The following is a 17,152-nucleotide window of genomic DNA, read 5'->3' as shown; positions in this document are numbered from 1 at the left end:
CATGAAGCGGCAAGCACAGAGCCCTGGTTCAAGCTGGTTTGGGAGGTAGCCCCCAGCCACAGGAATTTTTACTTCACAGATAGTATAGAGAGTGAGGTGTCTGAGCAGGGGAAGATTGAGAGAACCTATGCAGATAAGGGACCAGGCCCAGCTGTGCTGCTGAGATCCGGCATTGGACAAGAAGGAACCAGTACATGCCTGGTGAGTGCAGAAGCAGTGGGGCGGAGAAGCCACTAGCTGTGGACACTTACAGGAGGGCGGAGTTCTTGGATCTGGTTCCAGGCCAGAGAAGAGTACTAAAGGAGGATCTGAGACCACAGGCACCATCCCCCACCCCTCAGAACTAGACTAGGTAATTACAACAAGTTGCTATAAATATATTTTTTTAAATGAGCAGGCAAAGGAGAAAAAACCCAACCTTAGACAGTTACTATGGGAATAGAAAAGACTGGAGTTCATCTTCAGAGGAGGATACTGAAGCAAAAAAAGCCTCTCCTACCCCAAATAGTAATATTAAATTGTCACCTGCCCAAAAAGAATTCATAGAAGAACTTTAAAAAAGGCTTTAAAAATCAAATGAGAGAGACTGAGGAAAATTTTTTTTAAAAAGAACAATCCAAGGAGATTATGAAAATAAAGTTAACTAACTGGAAAAGGAGATCCAGAATCTTAAGGAAGAAAATGACTCTTGAAAATTTGAATTCGGCAAGGAGAAGCCAGTGAAGTTATGAGACCAAAAAGAATAAAACACAATATAAAGAATGAAAAAATAGAAGAGAATGTGAAACATCTCATAAGAAAAACAACTGATCTGGAGAACATATCAAGAAGAGAAAATATAAGAATAATTGAACTACCTCAAAGCTATGATCAAAAAAAGAATCTTGATACAATAATACAAGAAGTAATTAAAGAAAATTGTCCTGAAGCATTAGAACAAGAGGGGAAAACAGAAATAGAAAAATTACATCAATCACCACCTGAAAAAGATCCTACAGGGAAACCCTACAGGAGTATCATACCTAAATTCCAAAACCCTCAGCTTAAGGAGAAAATATTATGAGCAACAGGGAAAAAAAACAATTCAAATGTGGTGGAGCCACAATTAAAACCACACAAGACCTAGCAGCAGTGACACTAAAAGACCACAGGTCTTGGAACACTATATATCAAAGAGCAAAAGAACTGGGGTTGTGGCTGAAAATACCAAACCCAGCAAAGTTAAGCAGAGTCCTGAATGAAAAAATGGAATTCAATGAATTGCCATACTTTCAGGATTTTATTTCAAAAAGACCTGAACTTAATAGAAAATTTGACATACAAGACCCAAGAGAAATATAAGATAAATATCAAACACTAATCACAAGGGACTTGATAAGCACAGACCGTTTACTTTTTATATGAGGAAATGTAACCTGTATGTCCACGATTGTAATTAATAATTGATTAGTTTGAAAAAAAAGATTGGGGTAGAGCTAAGTATGATGTGATTCTAAAAAGTAATACTGTCTAGGAAAAGGTAAAAAGAGTAAATATCTTATACAAATGAGGTGTGAGGGGAAGAATTGACACAGAGGAAATAGATGGGGGAGGAGGATTTGTAGTTCTGGAACCCTACTCTTATCAGGAATGCCTTAAAGAGGGAACAATACATATAAAATTCAAGAAGAAAGAAGGCAAAGGGGATGGAACATGGGGAGAGGATAAGGGAGGGATTTTTAGAGGGAACCCTCCTCACATCAAATCTGGGTTAAAGAGAGAACAAAATATATATATATATATATATATATACTTAGAGGGTGAGGGAATAGGATGGGGGTATAGAAGGGTGTCTAGATTAATGGGGTAAGGGAAAAGGTAGAAGGTAGAAGGGAAAAAGGAAAAGAGTGAGGGATCTTTGGGGGGGTAGGTTAAGCAATAGGAGGGCAAGGTAGCACATAGAAATAAAGTAGAGGAGTCAGGAGGAATAGGAAATAAGATACATAGAAACACAAAATAAATAAAGAATTTATTAGGGAAAATAATTAGGGTTAGCAATCATGATCTCAAACCAAGTTAAAGCTAAAATAGATTTAAACAAAAGAGAAAAATAGGGAAACTACATTGTATGTCAGCCATATTAATCAACGTTATTTAAGATTATTTAAAATAACTAGGCAGGATAAGATTGGAATACTCCTGTGGTGTAGGAAATGACAAGTTGGGGGACTTAGAAAAATATGGAAAGACTTAGGCTTATCAAAGAAGATGTTATCTACCCTCAGAGAGACAGGGGAGAAATAAGTATAGTAGGGTCTTGTATAAAGGCATATGAATGTATATGTCTACAGATGAGTATGATTATAGATATCTAAATATATGCATGTATGTGTATATGTATGTTACATATGCTTGTGTGTAGAGGTCTCTCTCTATATATATGTATGTATATGTGTGTGTGTATAGATGTGTATCCTTGCTTCATTGTAGCCTTCTGGGACTAGGGGTGGAGGGGTGGGAAGGGAAAAAAAGAACAAAGTAAAAAGTGTACAGCAGAGAACAAAAAAAACTTAAAAGGAAGCAAAGATGGAAAGTTCTCAACACAATGTGTAGTATTTATTATATGCATTTTCTTGAAATAGAAATTTATTGCTGTATATTTTGAATCCTCTCTTACATTCTGCTGTGCACATGGCAATGCTTCTTTTTCTTTTCTTATTTTGTATTTAAATTTAAAATAAAATTTAAAACTAAATTAAAGAAAATAACCCATCTTCACAATTCAGAGTATCAAATGTCACTGGGGGAAAATAGAATTCAACATGATATAAAGCTGACAAGGTTTAAAAATATCTTTTCAGATCTGCCTATATCTGTGATGAGTAGAAAAAAACACAACCTGCTCAATTATCAGAGGTGTGTAAAAGGTTTCAGAAAGGGAGAAATATTATTCTAACTTAATGAAACTAAAACAAACCTGGACTAAACTAGAAACTAGGTGTCTCTCTAGTTTGATTTTATTTTTCAGATGAGCATACTTCTTTATGTATATACGGTATATACGTAAACCTCTTCAGGGTACTATCCAAGAAAATAGCAAAACTTCAGCATGGAAGAATAATTTCTGTGACCTTGGGCAAATCATTTCACTTCCCTAAGCCTCAGTTTCCCCCTCTACAAAATGAGGAGAGTTATCTTCAAGAGAGGGCCTCTGAGGTCCCTTCCAGCTCTGTGGTTATTGTTTAGTTGTTCTCATCCATTTCTGACTCTTCATGTCCCCTTTTAGGGTTTTCTTGGCAAAGATACCATAGTGGTTTGCCATTTCCTTCTCCAGTGCATCCCTATTTTACATATAAGGGACTGAGACAAATAGGGGTTATGTGACTTGCCCAGGGTCACACAGCTAGTATCTGAGGCTGGATTTGAACTCAGGTCTTCTGGACTCCAGGTCACTGTGCCACCTAGCTGCTCTAGATCTGATACTATGGTCCAATGAGTGATAGAGATATTTGAAATAGTTAACATTTTAGAAGAAAATCGATGTTTGTTGGTTTCAAAATTTCAGAGTTAAGGAGACTTGTAATTACTGACCCCTTTGAAAAGCAGTTTAAATGATATAAAGGATGCTTGATTAAGACCTGGATTCAAATCTTAGCTCTACTACTTAATGACTTGTGTGACTTTGGCCAAGTTATTTTTTCTGGGTCTCAGTTTCCCTGTCTGTAAAATGTGGGAGGTGATTAAACTCCATGGTCTCCAAGGTTCCTCCTTATGTCTATGATTTTATGAATAATGTTGCACTTAAAATCAAATGTCTTTAGATTAAAGAGCAGAATCATTTCCCCCTTTTAATAGAAGTTATTTTAAATTTAGTTTCAGTGTTTAGTCCCTTTCCAGTAAAGGGAGGTGATTCTAGCTATCAATGCAGAATGAAATGGCAGTCAGGAAACCATGGTTCTGTTGCTCTGATAGTCTCTAGAGACCCTGCCAAGCTATGTTGTCAGAGCACCTGAATTCAAATTCTGTCTTTGCTGTGTACAACCTATGTGACTTTGGACAAATCACTTTTCCTTTTTGGGTCTCAGTTTCCCCTTGGTAAAATGAAAGAGTTGGACTTGATGGCCTCTCAGGGCCCTTCCAGCTCTAGATCTGGGATCCTATGTGTGACCTTGGGTAAGTCACTTCCTTTCTCTGGGCCTCAGTTTCCTCATTTGTAAAATAAAGAGATTACATTAGATAGCTGAGTCAGAGATAATTTCTCCCCTTCTGACCTCAGAGATAACTGAGGTCTCTTTCAACTCTAGATTTACAGTCTTTTTCTGTTCTGCAACCTTCCTGATGAGGACAGGGGACATCTTGGTTTCAACTTACATTTCCAGACTTACTATACATTACTCTTGCTCACCCATGCCCAGCAGGCCTTCTATCAAACCATAGTACTCTTGAGTTTTCGTGTCTTTTCATAGACTGTCTCCCTTTCCTGGAAGGTACTACTTATAACTTAGAATCTCAAGGTTCCCCCCACCCCTTACGACTGAGACCCAAGGTCCTTTGGTATAAGACTCTCTCCTCTTTGGTGGAGACTGATTATTCAATGCCCTTCACCTGTGTGAAGGGTGGACCAGAGTTGGTGGGAGAGGGAGAGAAGAAAGATCTCTTCAATCTCTTCAGGTTCTTTTGGTTTCCAGCTTTTAGAGAGAAGATGAACCATTCCAACTTTTCTTCAAGAACATGAAGGAAGAAAGACTCTGGGGAGAAGCTGATATATAGAACTTTGATCATGTCCTTATTCTCAGCTTGCAACATTAAAGATTTCAGGGACTTTTTCCTCTGTGGGTGAGATCCTGGACTCTCTCTCTCAGTTAAGCTGAGTTACTTTCCTCTTTAAGGAAGAGCTCATTCAATCTATATTGCATGGTATATATTCTCATATGTATACTTTCTCCGATTCCTGTTTTCCTATCAACTTGGATAAATGGGTTTCTTTGCTGTTTGCTATACGTGTTCATTATGGAGCTGGTTCATTGTTGGGAAAGAAGTGAAGCTTTGGGTATAAAGCTTGGGTACCTCCCTTTTCCCCCCATTAATTAAAAATTTTTTATTAATGTGTTTTGTTTTAACATTATAGTTACACATTACTTCTACTTCATGAGAGGTCTCTTTGAACAAATTAAAACAATTAAATAAGACAAAATAATGATCACATCTGAAAGCACATGCAACATTTCCCATCTATAACATGCCTCCACCTTAAAAAAAAATAACAGATCTATTTTCTCTTTCTCCCACTTCTTACCCCATTGGGAAAAAAAGGAAAACAAAAACAAATTTCTTATAACAAATATGCATTATTAAGCAAAACAAATTCCCTCGATGGCTGTATACAAAAATGTATGTGTCTCATTCTGTAACTAAATCCGTTATCTCTCGATAATGGATAGTATATTTCTTCATTGGTCATATTCTGCAATTTCTCATCTTTTTAAAAAAATAAATTTTTATTAATGCTTTTCTGTTTCCATACACATTCATTTCTAGATTTCCCAGGAACTGAAACTTCATTGTGTACCACTGAAAAACAGTTAAGCAAAAGACAACCTACACAGTGCATGTGACAATGTAGCCTTTTTTCCTAAACATTTAAAAAGATATTATTTATTTGTTTTTAACATTCATTTTTTTTTTTTTTTAGAATTTTGAGTTCCAAATTCTCTCCCTTCTTTTGGTCACTGAGAAGGCAATGTTAATTATACATATGAAATCATACAAAACATATTTCGATATTAGTCATGTTTCAAAAAACAAGATGAGAAAAATAAAGTGTCTTTTCCCCACTAATCAATAGCGATCAGGAGTTTAACTTGAACCTTAAAGTTACTTCCTTTAGACTACTAACATTTAAGGGAACAGATAGCAATAATTCCAGAGAGCTATCCTCTCTCTCTAAGGAAAGCAGACTGGCCAAGCCTCTGGCTTTAACCTCCTGCTTCCTCTCCCGGTAGGAATTAAAGTCTCCTTTGGAGAAGGGTTGGAGGAGGCGATGCCTATTCTTACCTCTCTGCAGGTCTCACGCAACACCCCTTGTTCCGCCCGTTAATCATCAGCTAGGGACTTCTGGCTGCGATGGCTGACTAAACAGACTCTGGCTGCCCAGGGCTCCCACTCCTATTCCAGCAAAACCCTGAAATTTGTGCCAGACTGAATAACGATCAAGCAATCTGGAGAGAAACTAGAGAGACTTTTTTCACTCCAGAACGACACAGAAAGTCAAGTGGAAGCTGAAGGGCAACAAGAAAGGGGGCCCCAGGCAAGGCAGACAAACAAGCCAGCAAAAGCCCAGGAGGACCAGGAGAGCTAGAGACTGTGTAGCCTGAAGGGCTCTGTGTCCAAAGGCAGGTGACTGGAGAGCTCTCCCCAAAAGCCCCAGGGAGGTTGGAAACTGGATCATGGAAGCCCTAGGGAGTGCTAGTGACCAGTGTGGGGCGGAAACACTTAAACCAAGAAATCTAGGTGCCCAGGTGCTCTAAGGTCCCTGGTACTCTGTCCCAGGACACCAGAGAGGACCCCGAAGATCCAGTACTTAACCTCAAAGATAAAGGGAGAACTAACCCGGGGAGGTGAAGGTCAGTACAGGAACCCAGGTGATTCAGGGTTAGGCCAAGCAAGGCTGACCACCACACCCAAAATGCAACAGGAAGCAGAGCCTGACCCTGTCACAAAGTCCCAGTTCAGGAACTAAAGCTGTGTAGAGGACATTGACTAGTATAAAAAATTAGTGTAGATTTAGGAATGACCAAAAATCCAGCCTAGATGAAGATGTTACAACTGCAAGCAGAGACTCAAAAGAAAAAAATGAATTTTCTATCAGGACTACATTAATATCTACAAGATATTAAACAAGAGCTAAAAACATTAAATAAAACAGAGGACCCTGGGGTGAGGGTTGAGGGCAAAATTGGCTTTTTTTCTGAGATTTTGAAGAGAAGAAACTGAGGGATGAGTAGAAGGAGGAAGACACATGTAGAAAGGAGCAAGAAAGCAACAAAACTCATTATTTCTCATAATTGGGGTGGATAAGAAGAAGGGTATATAAACATGGAGGAAGGTAGGGGCGGAGTGAACCTCAGATGACTCGCACTGTTATCTGACCCAGACAAAGAAAGATTAAGTGCGCATATGGAGTCTGGTGTGAAAATATATCAAACTCGACTGGAAGATGAAGAAGAAAGTCAGTGGGGGTGGGGATATTACCAAGGAAGGAATATTATGGGGATATTACCCCTATTCAAATATTATAAGGATATTACCAGGGAAGTCCCAAACTAAACAAACTTCCTGATCCTGAAGGGTTGGGTTAAAAAGGTGGAGAGGGACAAAAGAATCCAAGAGGGGACCTTAGATAACCTCTTGGACAATTGAATGGCTGAACGAATTGTGGTATGTGAATGTGATTGAATATTATTGTTCTATACGAAATGGCAAAAGAGATGATTTCAGAGAATCCTGGGTAGCAGGAACTGATACAGAATGAAGTGAGCAAAACCAGGAGAACAATTTATACAAAGACATTTTAAAGGAAATCAGCGTCGAAATCAATGACCAGTCATGTCTGATTTTTCACCAGGGAGGGGAGGTTTGGAAGACAGAAGTCAGTAGCAACAGTGACACTAAAAAAAGAGGGCTATTCAAACTTTTTTAAGGCACAGAAGAGATTTTACAGGGGAATCTTTGGCCTTGGGGCCACATGTGGCCCTCTAGGTCTTCAAGTGAAGCCCTTTGACTGAATCCAAACTTCACAGAACAAATCCCTTTAATAAAAACTTGTTCTGAAAACTTGGACTCAGTCAAAAAGCTGCAGGTTCCCCACCCCTGAAATAGAAGGGATCGCAGACAAACAGCAGTTTTGAAAGTAAAGTATGGAATTTCATCTTTTTTTAAAAGAAAGAAGCATGATTTGTGGTTTCTTGTAACAATCATCCTTTATGTTGTTATGTATATGGAAATGAAATTTTTTTGGGGGGGGGTATTAAGTCCAGAATTTAAAAAGAAAAAAAGTTTTAACTAACTCCTGGCAAAGGCATTACTCAGATGGTATGGCCAGAAGAGTAGATATGGAACATTTCACCAATCATCTTGAAGCGCACTCTCAAAAATACACACAGGGTCCATGGGAAGACTGGTCTTAGACTAAGAACATAAGAGTAGTGAGTCAGAAATGTGACAGACACCTCACAACTCATGGTAATGTAGGCCTTGGAAGTCCTTTTTTATATCGTATTATCCTCTGGGTTCCTTGGTCTGCCTTTTTTCATAATCTGAAGGGGATGAGGGAGTGTCACACTCCTTGAATCGGCTTCCTCCCTCAGGAGACTGTCATTCTGTATCCTGGTCGGTTTGGGGGGTGTGTCTTTCCTCTCAACCGGATATGGTGTCTTTTACTAGTCCAGTGGCCTTGCTTTAAAGCTATATGGCCAAAATAGGGGGTGGGGGGGGTGGAGAAGAGAAATTTATTTCTTTGCTTTACGGGGGTCTCTCTACACAAGGTAGTTTTGAGTACTTCGAATTTCTTGGAGAGTAGCTACTTAAAACCCCCAGAGGCAGGGCTAATTTTTTCTAAGCCAATAGAGTTGTCCCCTTTTTGACTCAGTCATAGGTATTCCCACCTCATGAAAGATTGGGATAAAGATCGGTCTTTTACAGTTAGTTTAACACCTCATACATACCTTGTGATTATATTCTTAGCCTTCTGTGACTACATTAAATGTGTTGGGGGGGGGGGGGAGATGGAAATGGGATGCTGGGCCTGTGACTTCATTGCAGAAAACTCAGGTTAAGCAATAAAAAAAAGCACTAGCCCAGAAGTGGCTTCTGAGGTCTCTTCCAGCACTAGGTCTACGATTGTCTGTGTGACCTTGAGCAAGTCCCTTCCCATCCCTGGGCCTCAGTTTCCTTTCCTGTAAAATGAGGGCGTTGGTCTAGATGGCCTCTGAAGTCTCCGCCAGCTCTAGAGCCAGGATCCTAGGTGTTACCCTGGCAGATTCCTTCCTCTTTCTGGGTCTCAGTTTCCTCCTCTGTAAAATGAAGGCGTTGGACTAGCTGACCAACTCTACTCGCCTAAGTCTTAACACAGGCTGCAGGAGGCTGAGCGCGGAGAGAAGCCACAACTCTCTCCCTGGGACACCAGCTGCCCCGCCTTCCTTGCTTCGCTGGGCTTTATGGGAAGTATAGTCAAGCACTCTCCTAGTCTCGAGCCCGAGCACGGGAAGCAGACTACAGCTCCCAGGAGGCCGTACGGCAGGGCGGGACCGTTGGCCCCGGTGGGCGTGAGCTGGCAGTGACACTGTCGACGTGGGAGAGCAGGGCGGGGTGCGAGCAGGTGTGGAGATCCTGAGCCCGAGGGAGCGGGAGCCCAAGGGAACCGGAGTCGAGTCGAGGGCCCACGGGCGGGGAAGGGAGGGAAGGGCTGTGGGCCGGGCTCAGAGCACCTAACTCTGCCGAGGAGGGGGTGGCTGGGGGGAGAGCCAGCCCGGACGGTCCACGATGTGGCTCAAGCCGGAGGAGGTGCTGCTCAAGAACGCGCTCAAGCTGTGGCTCCTCGAACGGGCCAACGACTACTTCGTGCTGCAGCGGCGCCGGGGCCACGGGGAGGAAGGCGGCGGCAGCGGGGGGCTCACAGGTGAGCTGCTCCGGCCCCCACCCCCACCCCCCCGACCGTCCGGCCATCGGTCTGCGCCGGGGAGGCAGGTACCTGCTCGCCGGCTCGCTCGCTCCCCTGGCCGCACGCACACCCTCGCATCCCATCTACCCCCCACCCCCACCGCATCCCCGCTTGGCCGCCCTCCTTTTCCAGCTTTTCGTTGGGAGAGCTGGTGTCTCCTCCTTTGGGGGTGGGAGGGCTTAGGGTTTTCACTCTGGGGATACCAACCTCCTGCCATTCTTGGTTGAAGATCTTTTTGTTATATTGGAGGGGGGAGGGGAGGGCTTCAAACCTGAGATGGAATTCTTAGCTTGGCCACCTTGGCTTCTCCTCATCTGGTAAGATAGGGGACTAGCCTAGATGAGGTCTGAGGTGCCTTGGACCTCAAAAACGCCCATAAAGATCTAAGTCATCAATGAGACAGTCAAGCTAGGGGCTCTGAGGCCCCTTCCTGCTCCAGAGCTAGGAATCTATGTGTGACCTTGGGTCAGTCACTTGCCCTCTTTCTCTATTGTAAAATGAAAGAGTTGTCCACTAGCTGGCCCCTGAAATCCCTTCCAGCTCTTGATCAAGGATTCCATGTGTGACCTTGGGCTAGTCACTTCCCCATTCTGGGCCTCAGTTTCCTCCTCTGTAAAATGAGGGACTAGATGGCCTCTGATTCCCCTTCCTGCTCTCAAGCTAGGATCTGATGTATGACCTTGTCTCTTCCCTTCCTTGGGCCTCTTTTCCCCTTTACGAAATGAGAGGGTTGGCCTTTGAGGTCCATTCCAGTTGTAGATCTGTAATCCTATGTGTAACTTTGGATAATGTAACTTCCACTGGTCATAATTTCCTCATTCATTGAAAAAGAGTACGTTGGATTACATTCCCCTGAGATCCCTTTGAGTTTTACAAAGATCCTATGATCCCTGGAAGCTTTCCTTTGAGTTTTTTAATATTTCATGAGTGCTGTACTCAAGCTGGCCATCCTTTGGCCCTCACCTTTGCTACTGACCAGCCCAGTATTTCCTTGATGAGATCTTTCGTACCACTTATCCCAAGGCATTCTGGGTTATATACTTCTCGTTCCAGTCACAACCACCATGCCTATTGGGTAACATTGATGCCACAGAACATCGCTGGAACAATGCTAGTAAAAAAATGATGGGGTTTCATATCAGGGAGCAGTTTGATATTATTGAGAACATGGCAAGGTTCCCCAAATACCATCTGGCCCTCTTTCCTTGTCCATTTCACTTCTGGGGCTGCTTCCAGAAAAGTTCCCCTCTGATCCATGGAGGCAACCCTGAGTTCTCAAAGACTCTGCAAGTGGGCATAGCACTGGTAGGTTCTAGCAAGCTGGAAAATCTTCTAAAACAGACTCAGTAGTACTAAGCTGCATCTGCTACCAAAGAACCAACCTTGCTAAGTACACAAAACCTCATCATCAACAAGTAGGATGCTCACTAATGAATTCTTTTGGCCCGGGCAACCCATGCGATGGTTTTCTTCCTGAAAAATCAATGTAACTCCTATTTTTGTAAATCAGATCACTTGAAATATAACCCCTTCATAGATTAGTTTGGAGTTTCATTTTACATACCTTAAAAATAGTGTGCATGTTCACTAAAATTATGCAAATATCTACACTTTGCAGTGCATAATAAATGAAAGCCATCATACTATGAGGAATGAAGAGGGTCATGTTCTTCTAAGTACTTTTGTTCAGGGGAGTTAAAAGGAAACCTGCAAATACTTAGTTTGCATGATATTGGGAATACATGTTTGTGATTCCTAAAAATTATTTTACTGTTTTAATAGTGCCCACAGATAAGATAATAATAAGATGACAGATTAGCACTGGAAGCAACCTTGGACATCAATCATGTAATCCAAACCTCTCATTTTACAGTTGAAACCCAGAGGTTAAGTGACTTGCCCAGACTTGGCCAGCTAGAAGTAGCAAAGCTGAGATAGTATAAATACATTAAAAAAGAATTCACTGTTTACAGAATGATTCCTCATCTTCTCCAAAATTCAACTGATATTTATTAAATGTTTTCTGTGTGCAAAGTACTGGCCTGGGAAGTGTGTGAAAACAAGGGAATGATGGGAGACAGCATTGGGTAATGGAAAAAGGCCTGAATTTGGAGTCAGAGGAATTGGATTCAGATACTAGCTCTGTACCTTAATACTTGTGTGGGACCTTGACCAAGTCAACTCTTTCTCTCTGGGTCTCAGTTTCCTCCTCTGTAAAATGAAGAGGAGTAGGCTAGATGGCCTCTGAGGTTCCTTCCGGATCTAGATATGGGAGCCTATGTGTGATTTGGGGCAAGTCACTTCTTCCCCTTTCTGGGCCTCAGTTTCCTCCTCTGTAACATTAGGGCATTGAGCTAAGGGCCTCTGATGTCCCTTCCAGATTGTACCGCCTTGTTTTACAGAAGTGGAAACTGGGGCCCAGGGAGGTGAAATTGATTTGGTCAAAGTCACACGTAAGTATTAAGGTACAGATCTAAAACTTGAACCCAGGTCCTCTGGCTCCTCAGGCATCAGTTTCCTCTTTGGTCTCTGATCTATGAGTCTATAAACTCTTAAGATTTTTTAGAGCCCCAAATCCTAGCATCCTCCCATAAATCCAGTGTAGTGCTTCAAAGACATTGGAAGCTTTTCTCTCAGTCTTTTAATAAGGTTAAAAACCACATGGTCCCTGCTGTCAGCCCAGAAACTCCATATATCTCATTGTCTTTTATTACTTTCCATATCTCTTGAGTAAGACAAGAAAAGCATAGATCTGAGAAAAACTTACCAAAATTTCCGTTAGATGTGAGTGGGCCATTGTGGAAATGATGACCTTTATTCTTCTGACCTGATTTTTCATCCATAGTGGCTCATGTTAACGATTGAGACAGTCAGTTAACAAGCACTTATGTGCCAGGCATTGTGCTAGGGATTCCGAGAAAGACAAGAGACGGTCCTTGTCCTCTGGGAGCTCAGTCTAATGGGAGTGACGACACACAAACAACCATGTGCAAACTAGCTATAGACTGGAGAAATTGGAGATGATCCTTGGAGGGAAGGCACTAGAATTGAGAGGGATCAAAATAGCCACACATTCTTGCTGTTGTTTCTAAACAGGTTGGGAATAGAAAGGGTAATAGAAGCCAGGAGCCCAGCTCTGAAAGGTCTTCTCATCTTTGGAGAGTTGGCTACCAGCTGGTGGATTTTCTTTGTTTGGTTGGTTTGGGGCCTGGAGCAACTCACTAAACCTCACTAAGGTAAAAAGGGGCTGCCATCTGCATGGATGGATAGACTCAGCCAGGAGACGTTTCTTCTCCTTAAAGTACTGATTAAGAATATCACACCAACAAATAATGCCAGGAGGTCCAGTAGACTCTGATAGTTACAGTCTGAGAACAATTAGAAGTTAAAATTTTGAGATCTTTCCCCAATGTGAGACTTTTTTCTCAGGACTATTTTTGTAAGTGGTCCGTCATTCCTAGGATATTGTGAAAATAATTTGAAACATTTGGGTTGTTGTGGACCCTTATTATGTTTTTTACTGATTCTCAGGATGCTTTTAATATTGTGGAATGTGTCCTAGAAGATTTCACCATTGTTTCTGTTTATCTGTTCAAAGTTTTTCATACAGCTCTGCTCCCACCTCCCCATTTCTTAGAAAGAACAGTAAATCAAGGTGAGCCTACACAGATCCAGGGACTGTAGTTCAATTGTTCTCTGCAGCCACAGTCTCTTTCCCCACCCCTCTCTCCTACCAAGTGGAGGGACACCTGTTGAATCAAATCTTCCCTTCTTTCATATGGAGATGGCAGCTAGGTGGCGCTACAGTGGATAGAGTGCTGGCCCTGGAGTCAGGAAGACTTATCTTCCTGAGTTCAAATCTGGCTTCAGACACTTCCTAGCTGTGTGACCTGGGCAAATCACTTAACCCCATTTGTCTCAGTAAAATGAGCCGGAGAAGGACACAGCAAACCACTCCAGTGTCTTTGCCAAGGAAACCCCAAATGGGGTCACAGAGTTGAACACAACTGAAAAACAACCAAATATCTTGGAATCTGGCTACCTTTTGGTATTGTTTTAATTTACCTTGCTGTTGGGGATATCATTTGTGGGATTTAGACCTAGAAGGGCTCTTGGATGCCATCCAGTCAAACTCCTTTCATTTTACAGAGGAGAAAAATGAGGCCTAGGGAGAAGAAGGGACTTGCCCAAGGTCACACATGGAATTCTAGATCCAGAGCTAGAAGGGCCCTCAGAGGCTAAACCCTTTTCTTTACAGAGGAAGAAACTGAGGCTCAAGCAGAGAAGAAGGGTCATACATTGTAAAGGTCACTTACTCTGAAGCCAGAGGATCTGGATACAAATCCTACCTCTGACACTTTTATTGTCTCTGTGACCTTGAGTAAGTCACTTCTCCCTGGACCTCAGTTTCCTTTTCTGGAAAATGACAGGGTAGAATGGGGATGAACTAGGAGGAGTCCAGAATCTCTTCCAGATCTGTATCTAGGATCCTCTAAGTAACTTGCCCAGATCATAGAGTAGAAATTTAAACCTAGTTTCTCTAACTAACTTACAATCCAGCCCACTATTTTCCTTATTGTTTTTAGGTTAAAGATTTTTGAAATGTTAGAAGTGATTTTCCTTGATTTGGCAGAGTAATTAGTACTTAGAAATTTTGAGGTTATTTGCTTTTAGCCTTTGCTCCTTTTGGCTGATCAGGGTAATTTTTCTCTCTCACCTAAATATAGCACCTTCATAGATTGATTGGTTTAGAGTCTAATTTTACATAATTTAAAGATATTATGCATGTTCCCTCAAATTATGCAAATGGCTACAATTTGCAATGCATGGCAGATGGAAGCTACCACACTTGGGGAATGGATAGGACTGTTTTCTCTTGAAAACTTTTGTTCATGGGAATTAAAGGGAAACCTGCCAGTCATGACAACTTAGTTTGGGTAGTTTATTGAGCATATATCTTTATGGCTTCTCAGAATTGTTTTATTCTTTTGAAATGTCTATTGCATTTCAATTAGTACTACTACTTCACATTAGTAGATTTTGGGTTGTGTAAAGCAGAACTAAAAAAAAAAGACGTTTACTTAAAATTAACTTGGACTTAGATGATGGGAATTGAATCTAGGTTCTGCCATTTACTATAATGGAGAAGCCCTTGCCCCCTGTGAGCCTCAGTGTCCCCATTTGTATATTGACAGAAATGTTGTCTCCACGGGTTAATTCTTATTCAGTTTTCCATGTCAGAATATGTTGAGTAATTGATGGCTGGTCTTGGAGGCCAGAAGTCCTGAGTTCAGGTTTTTTCTTCTTGACTGGTAGTCCCTCAATTTCTGAGTGCATCTTCCCAACACAGTAAGCACATTAGTTTGGCAAACTCCAGTGGAGGGGATTCTCTTTATCCATCTTAACCTGGTCAGCTTGGGGACACTGAGAGATAATGACTTTACCCAGGGTCGCACAACCAAAGAGGGTCCAAGGTACTACTTGAACCCAGATTTTCCTGACCCTGAGGCCTGCTTCCTGAAGTTTGCTCCTCTGAGCTGACTTTCTGATGGCCACAGAAATAGATGCACCTGCCTCTGGTTCCCTACTTCTCTTCTTTCTCCCTCCTCCACTCCCTCTTTTATTTTTCATTTTTGCATTTCTCTCCAAAAAGTCAGGGTTTTGGTCTTCCTTGATTGATGCTATCCCAGTCATCTCGGCAGCTGTTCCAAAACCTTTTTCCCTCTAGCTCCCAATACATTTTCGCCCCCACCCTCTCGGCCCCCTACCAGATGTCCTCACCTCCTACTTTAATGAGGAAATCCAAGCCATCCATAGGGTATTCTTCACATCTTAGGAATTGCACTACTTGATCACCTGACCTTCCTCCATCTTTTCCACCTCTATTCCAATCTCCAAGGAAGAGGAGGAAGAGAAAGAGAGAAAAGCCCTTTCTTAACTCAGGCTCACCTCTTTGGGCCTTTGACAGCACCCCTGCTGTCTTCTCCCAAAGTTTGCCCTATCCAATCACTCTTTCTCTCTCTTTAATCCCTACCTGTCTTTTTGATATGCTTAGGCCCACCCCCTTCCTAATAAACCTTTACTTGATCCTGTCATCCCTGCTGTCCTTTATCTCCTAACTAAATGGAAAAATACAGTCTCTGCTCAACTACTCATTTCTCAATGCTAACCCTCTTCCAAACTTGTAACGAGGAAAAATCGGAAGTGCTCAATCTGATGGCCTTGTGTCAGGCCTCTCTTTTTCTTTCTCTTTGAAGGCTCTTTGCCTCTACTAGTCTTGTTAGCCATCTCTTACCTTCCTGCTGGTCCATCTTGTGGATACAAGGCTTCAGAATGGAGGAGACCCTCAAACAAACCCTGTGTCAGTTGATTTTGTATGACCTTAGGTTGGAGAAGTTTAGTTTCTTATGCTTCCCAGATTCACAATTCTTTTTCCAGCTGTAAGCTCTCAGCATTCCTACCTCCTCTTCAAAGAAAATTGCCAATAGTTAGAGCTCTTCCTGTTGCAATCATCCCTTTTCTTAAAATCTGTAGAGACATGCATATGTCATGGCAGATATTTATTGCTAGATATTGTTTCCTCCAACAAACCAAACTATTGAAACGCTTGTGCAAATGAGCAAGTATTTCCTTTCCTCTATAGAATTCTGTGTTAGCTTTCTCACTTTTACGGAAGTTATTGGAGGGTGAGGCCACTGAAGGGCAGTCCTTGGATAAAGTCCAAAGTTTGCTCCCTCTCACTGAAAACAACAGCAAAAAACTAGAGAGGCGTAGAGTGAAGGCAGATAGTTTTTTTTTTCCTCTTTATAAATCAGTAGTGGTGTGTATGTCTTTCTATGTATGTGTATATATAGACACATATGTATGTGTATATACCTACATGTATATACATATATCCATACATATACACACATATATACATACATATGTACGTATATATATGTGTGTGTGTGTATATATACAGAGAGAGAGAGAGAGAGAGAGAGAGAGAGAGAGAGAGAGAGAGAGAGAATGTGAGTTTGGTTAAGAATGAACTCTTTTCTTTTTTTTCTCCCATCCTGTTGAGTATTGGCAAGAGCCATCACCACACATTGAGTGATAGAATCCTGAAGTATGGTGCCAAAGAATTTCTAATACGCTCACTGCTTGTATATACTTTACAAGTTTTGTGATTTTAGCTAGGAAACTAGATGTATTAGAATAAGAAAACACGATAGTTGTATCTATATAAAGATAGGAGATCGAGTATTGTATATGAGAACAGCAAGAAGACCAGTTTGCCTGAATTGTAGAGTGCATAAAGGGGAGGGACTGTATAGTGAGACTGGGAAGGGAAGTTGAAGCCAGGCCACAAAAGATTTAAAGTAACACATGGAAGAGTTTGTATTGAATCCTAGAGGTAGTAGAGAGCCTCTGGAGCATCTTGAGCAGATGAGTGACATAATCAGAACTATT

The 17,152-nt window shown here is 41.6% G+C and overlaps 1 protein-coding gene across 5 annotated transcripts in view; it reads left to right on the top strand.

Annotated features, from left to right (window-relative positions):
* Positions 1 to 9,374: 9,374 nt before the first annotated feature.
* TBC1D8B (TBC1 domain family member 8B) overlaps positions 9,375 to 17,152 on the top strand; it is a 110,177-nt gene continuing 102,399 nt past the window's right edge. For 3 of the 5 annotated variants that reach the window (XR_011971118.1, XR_011971120.1, XR_011971119.1), the window contains exon 1: positions 9,375 to 9,655. Coding sequence is in view for 2 of the 5 variants with exons in the window: in XM_072626478.1 (XP_072482579.1) it covers positions 9,520 to 9,655 (136 nt within the window). In the remaining 3 variants the exon portion in view is untranslated. The remainder of the gene's footprint in view (positions 9,656 to 17,152) is intronic. The other 2 variants (XM_072626478.1, XM_072626477.1) reach the window with 2 other exon arrangements.

Source organism: Notamacropus eugenii, chromosome X (genome assembly GCF_028372415.1).
Source record: "Notamacropus eugenii isolate mMacEug1 chromosome X, mMacEug1.pri_v2, whole genome shotgun sequence".
NCBI lineage: Eukaryota > Metazoa > Chordata > Mammalia > Diprotodontia > Macropodidae > Notamacropus > Notamacropus eugenii.
This window is presented reverse-complemented; position numbering and strand designations above follow the sequence as displayed.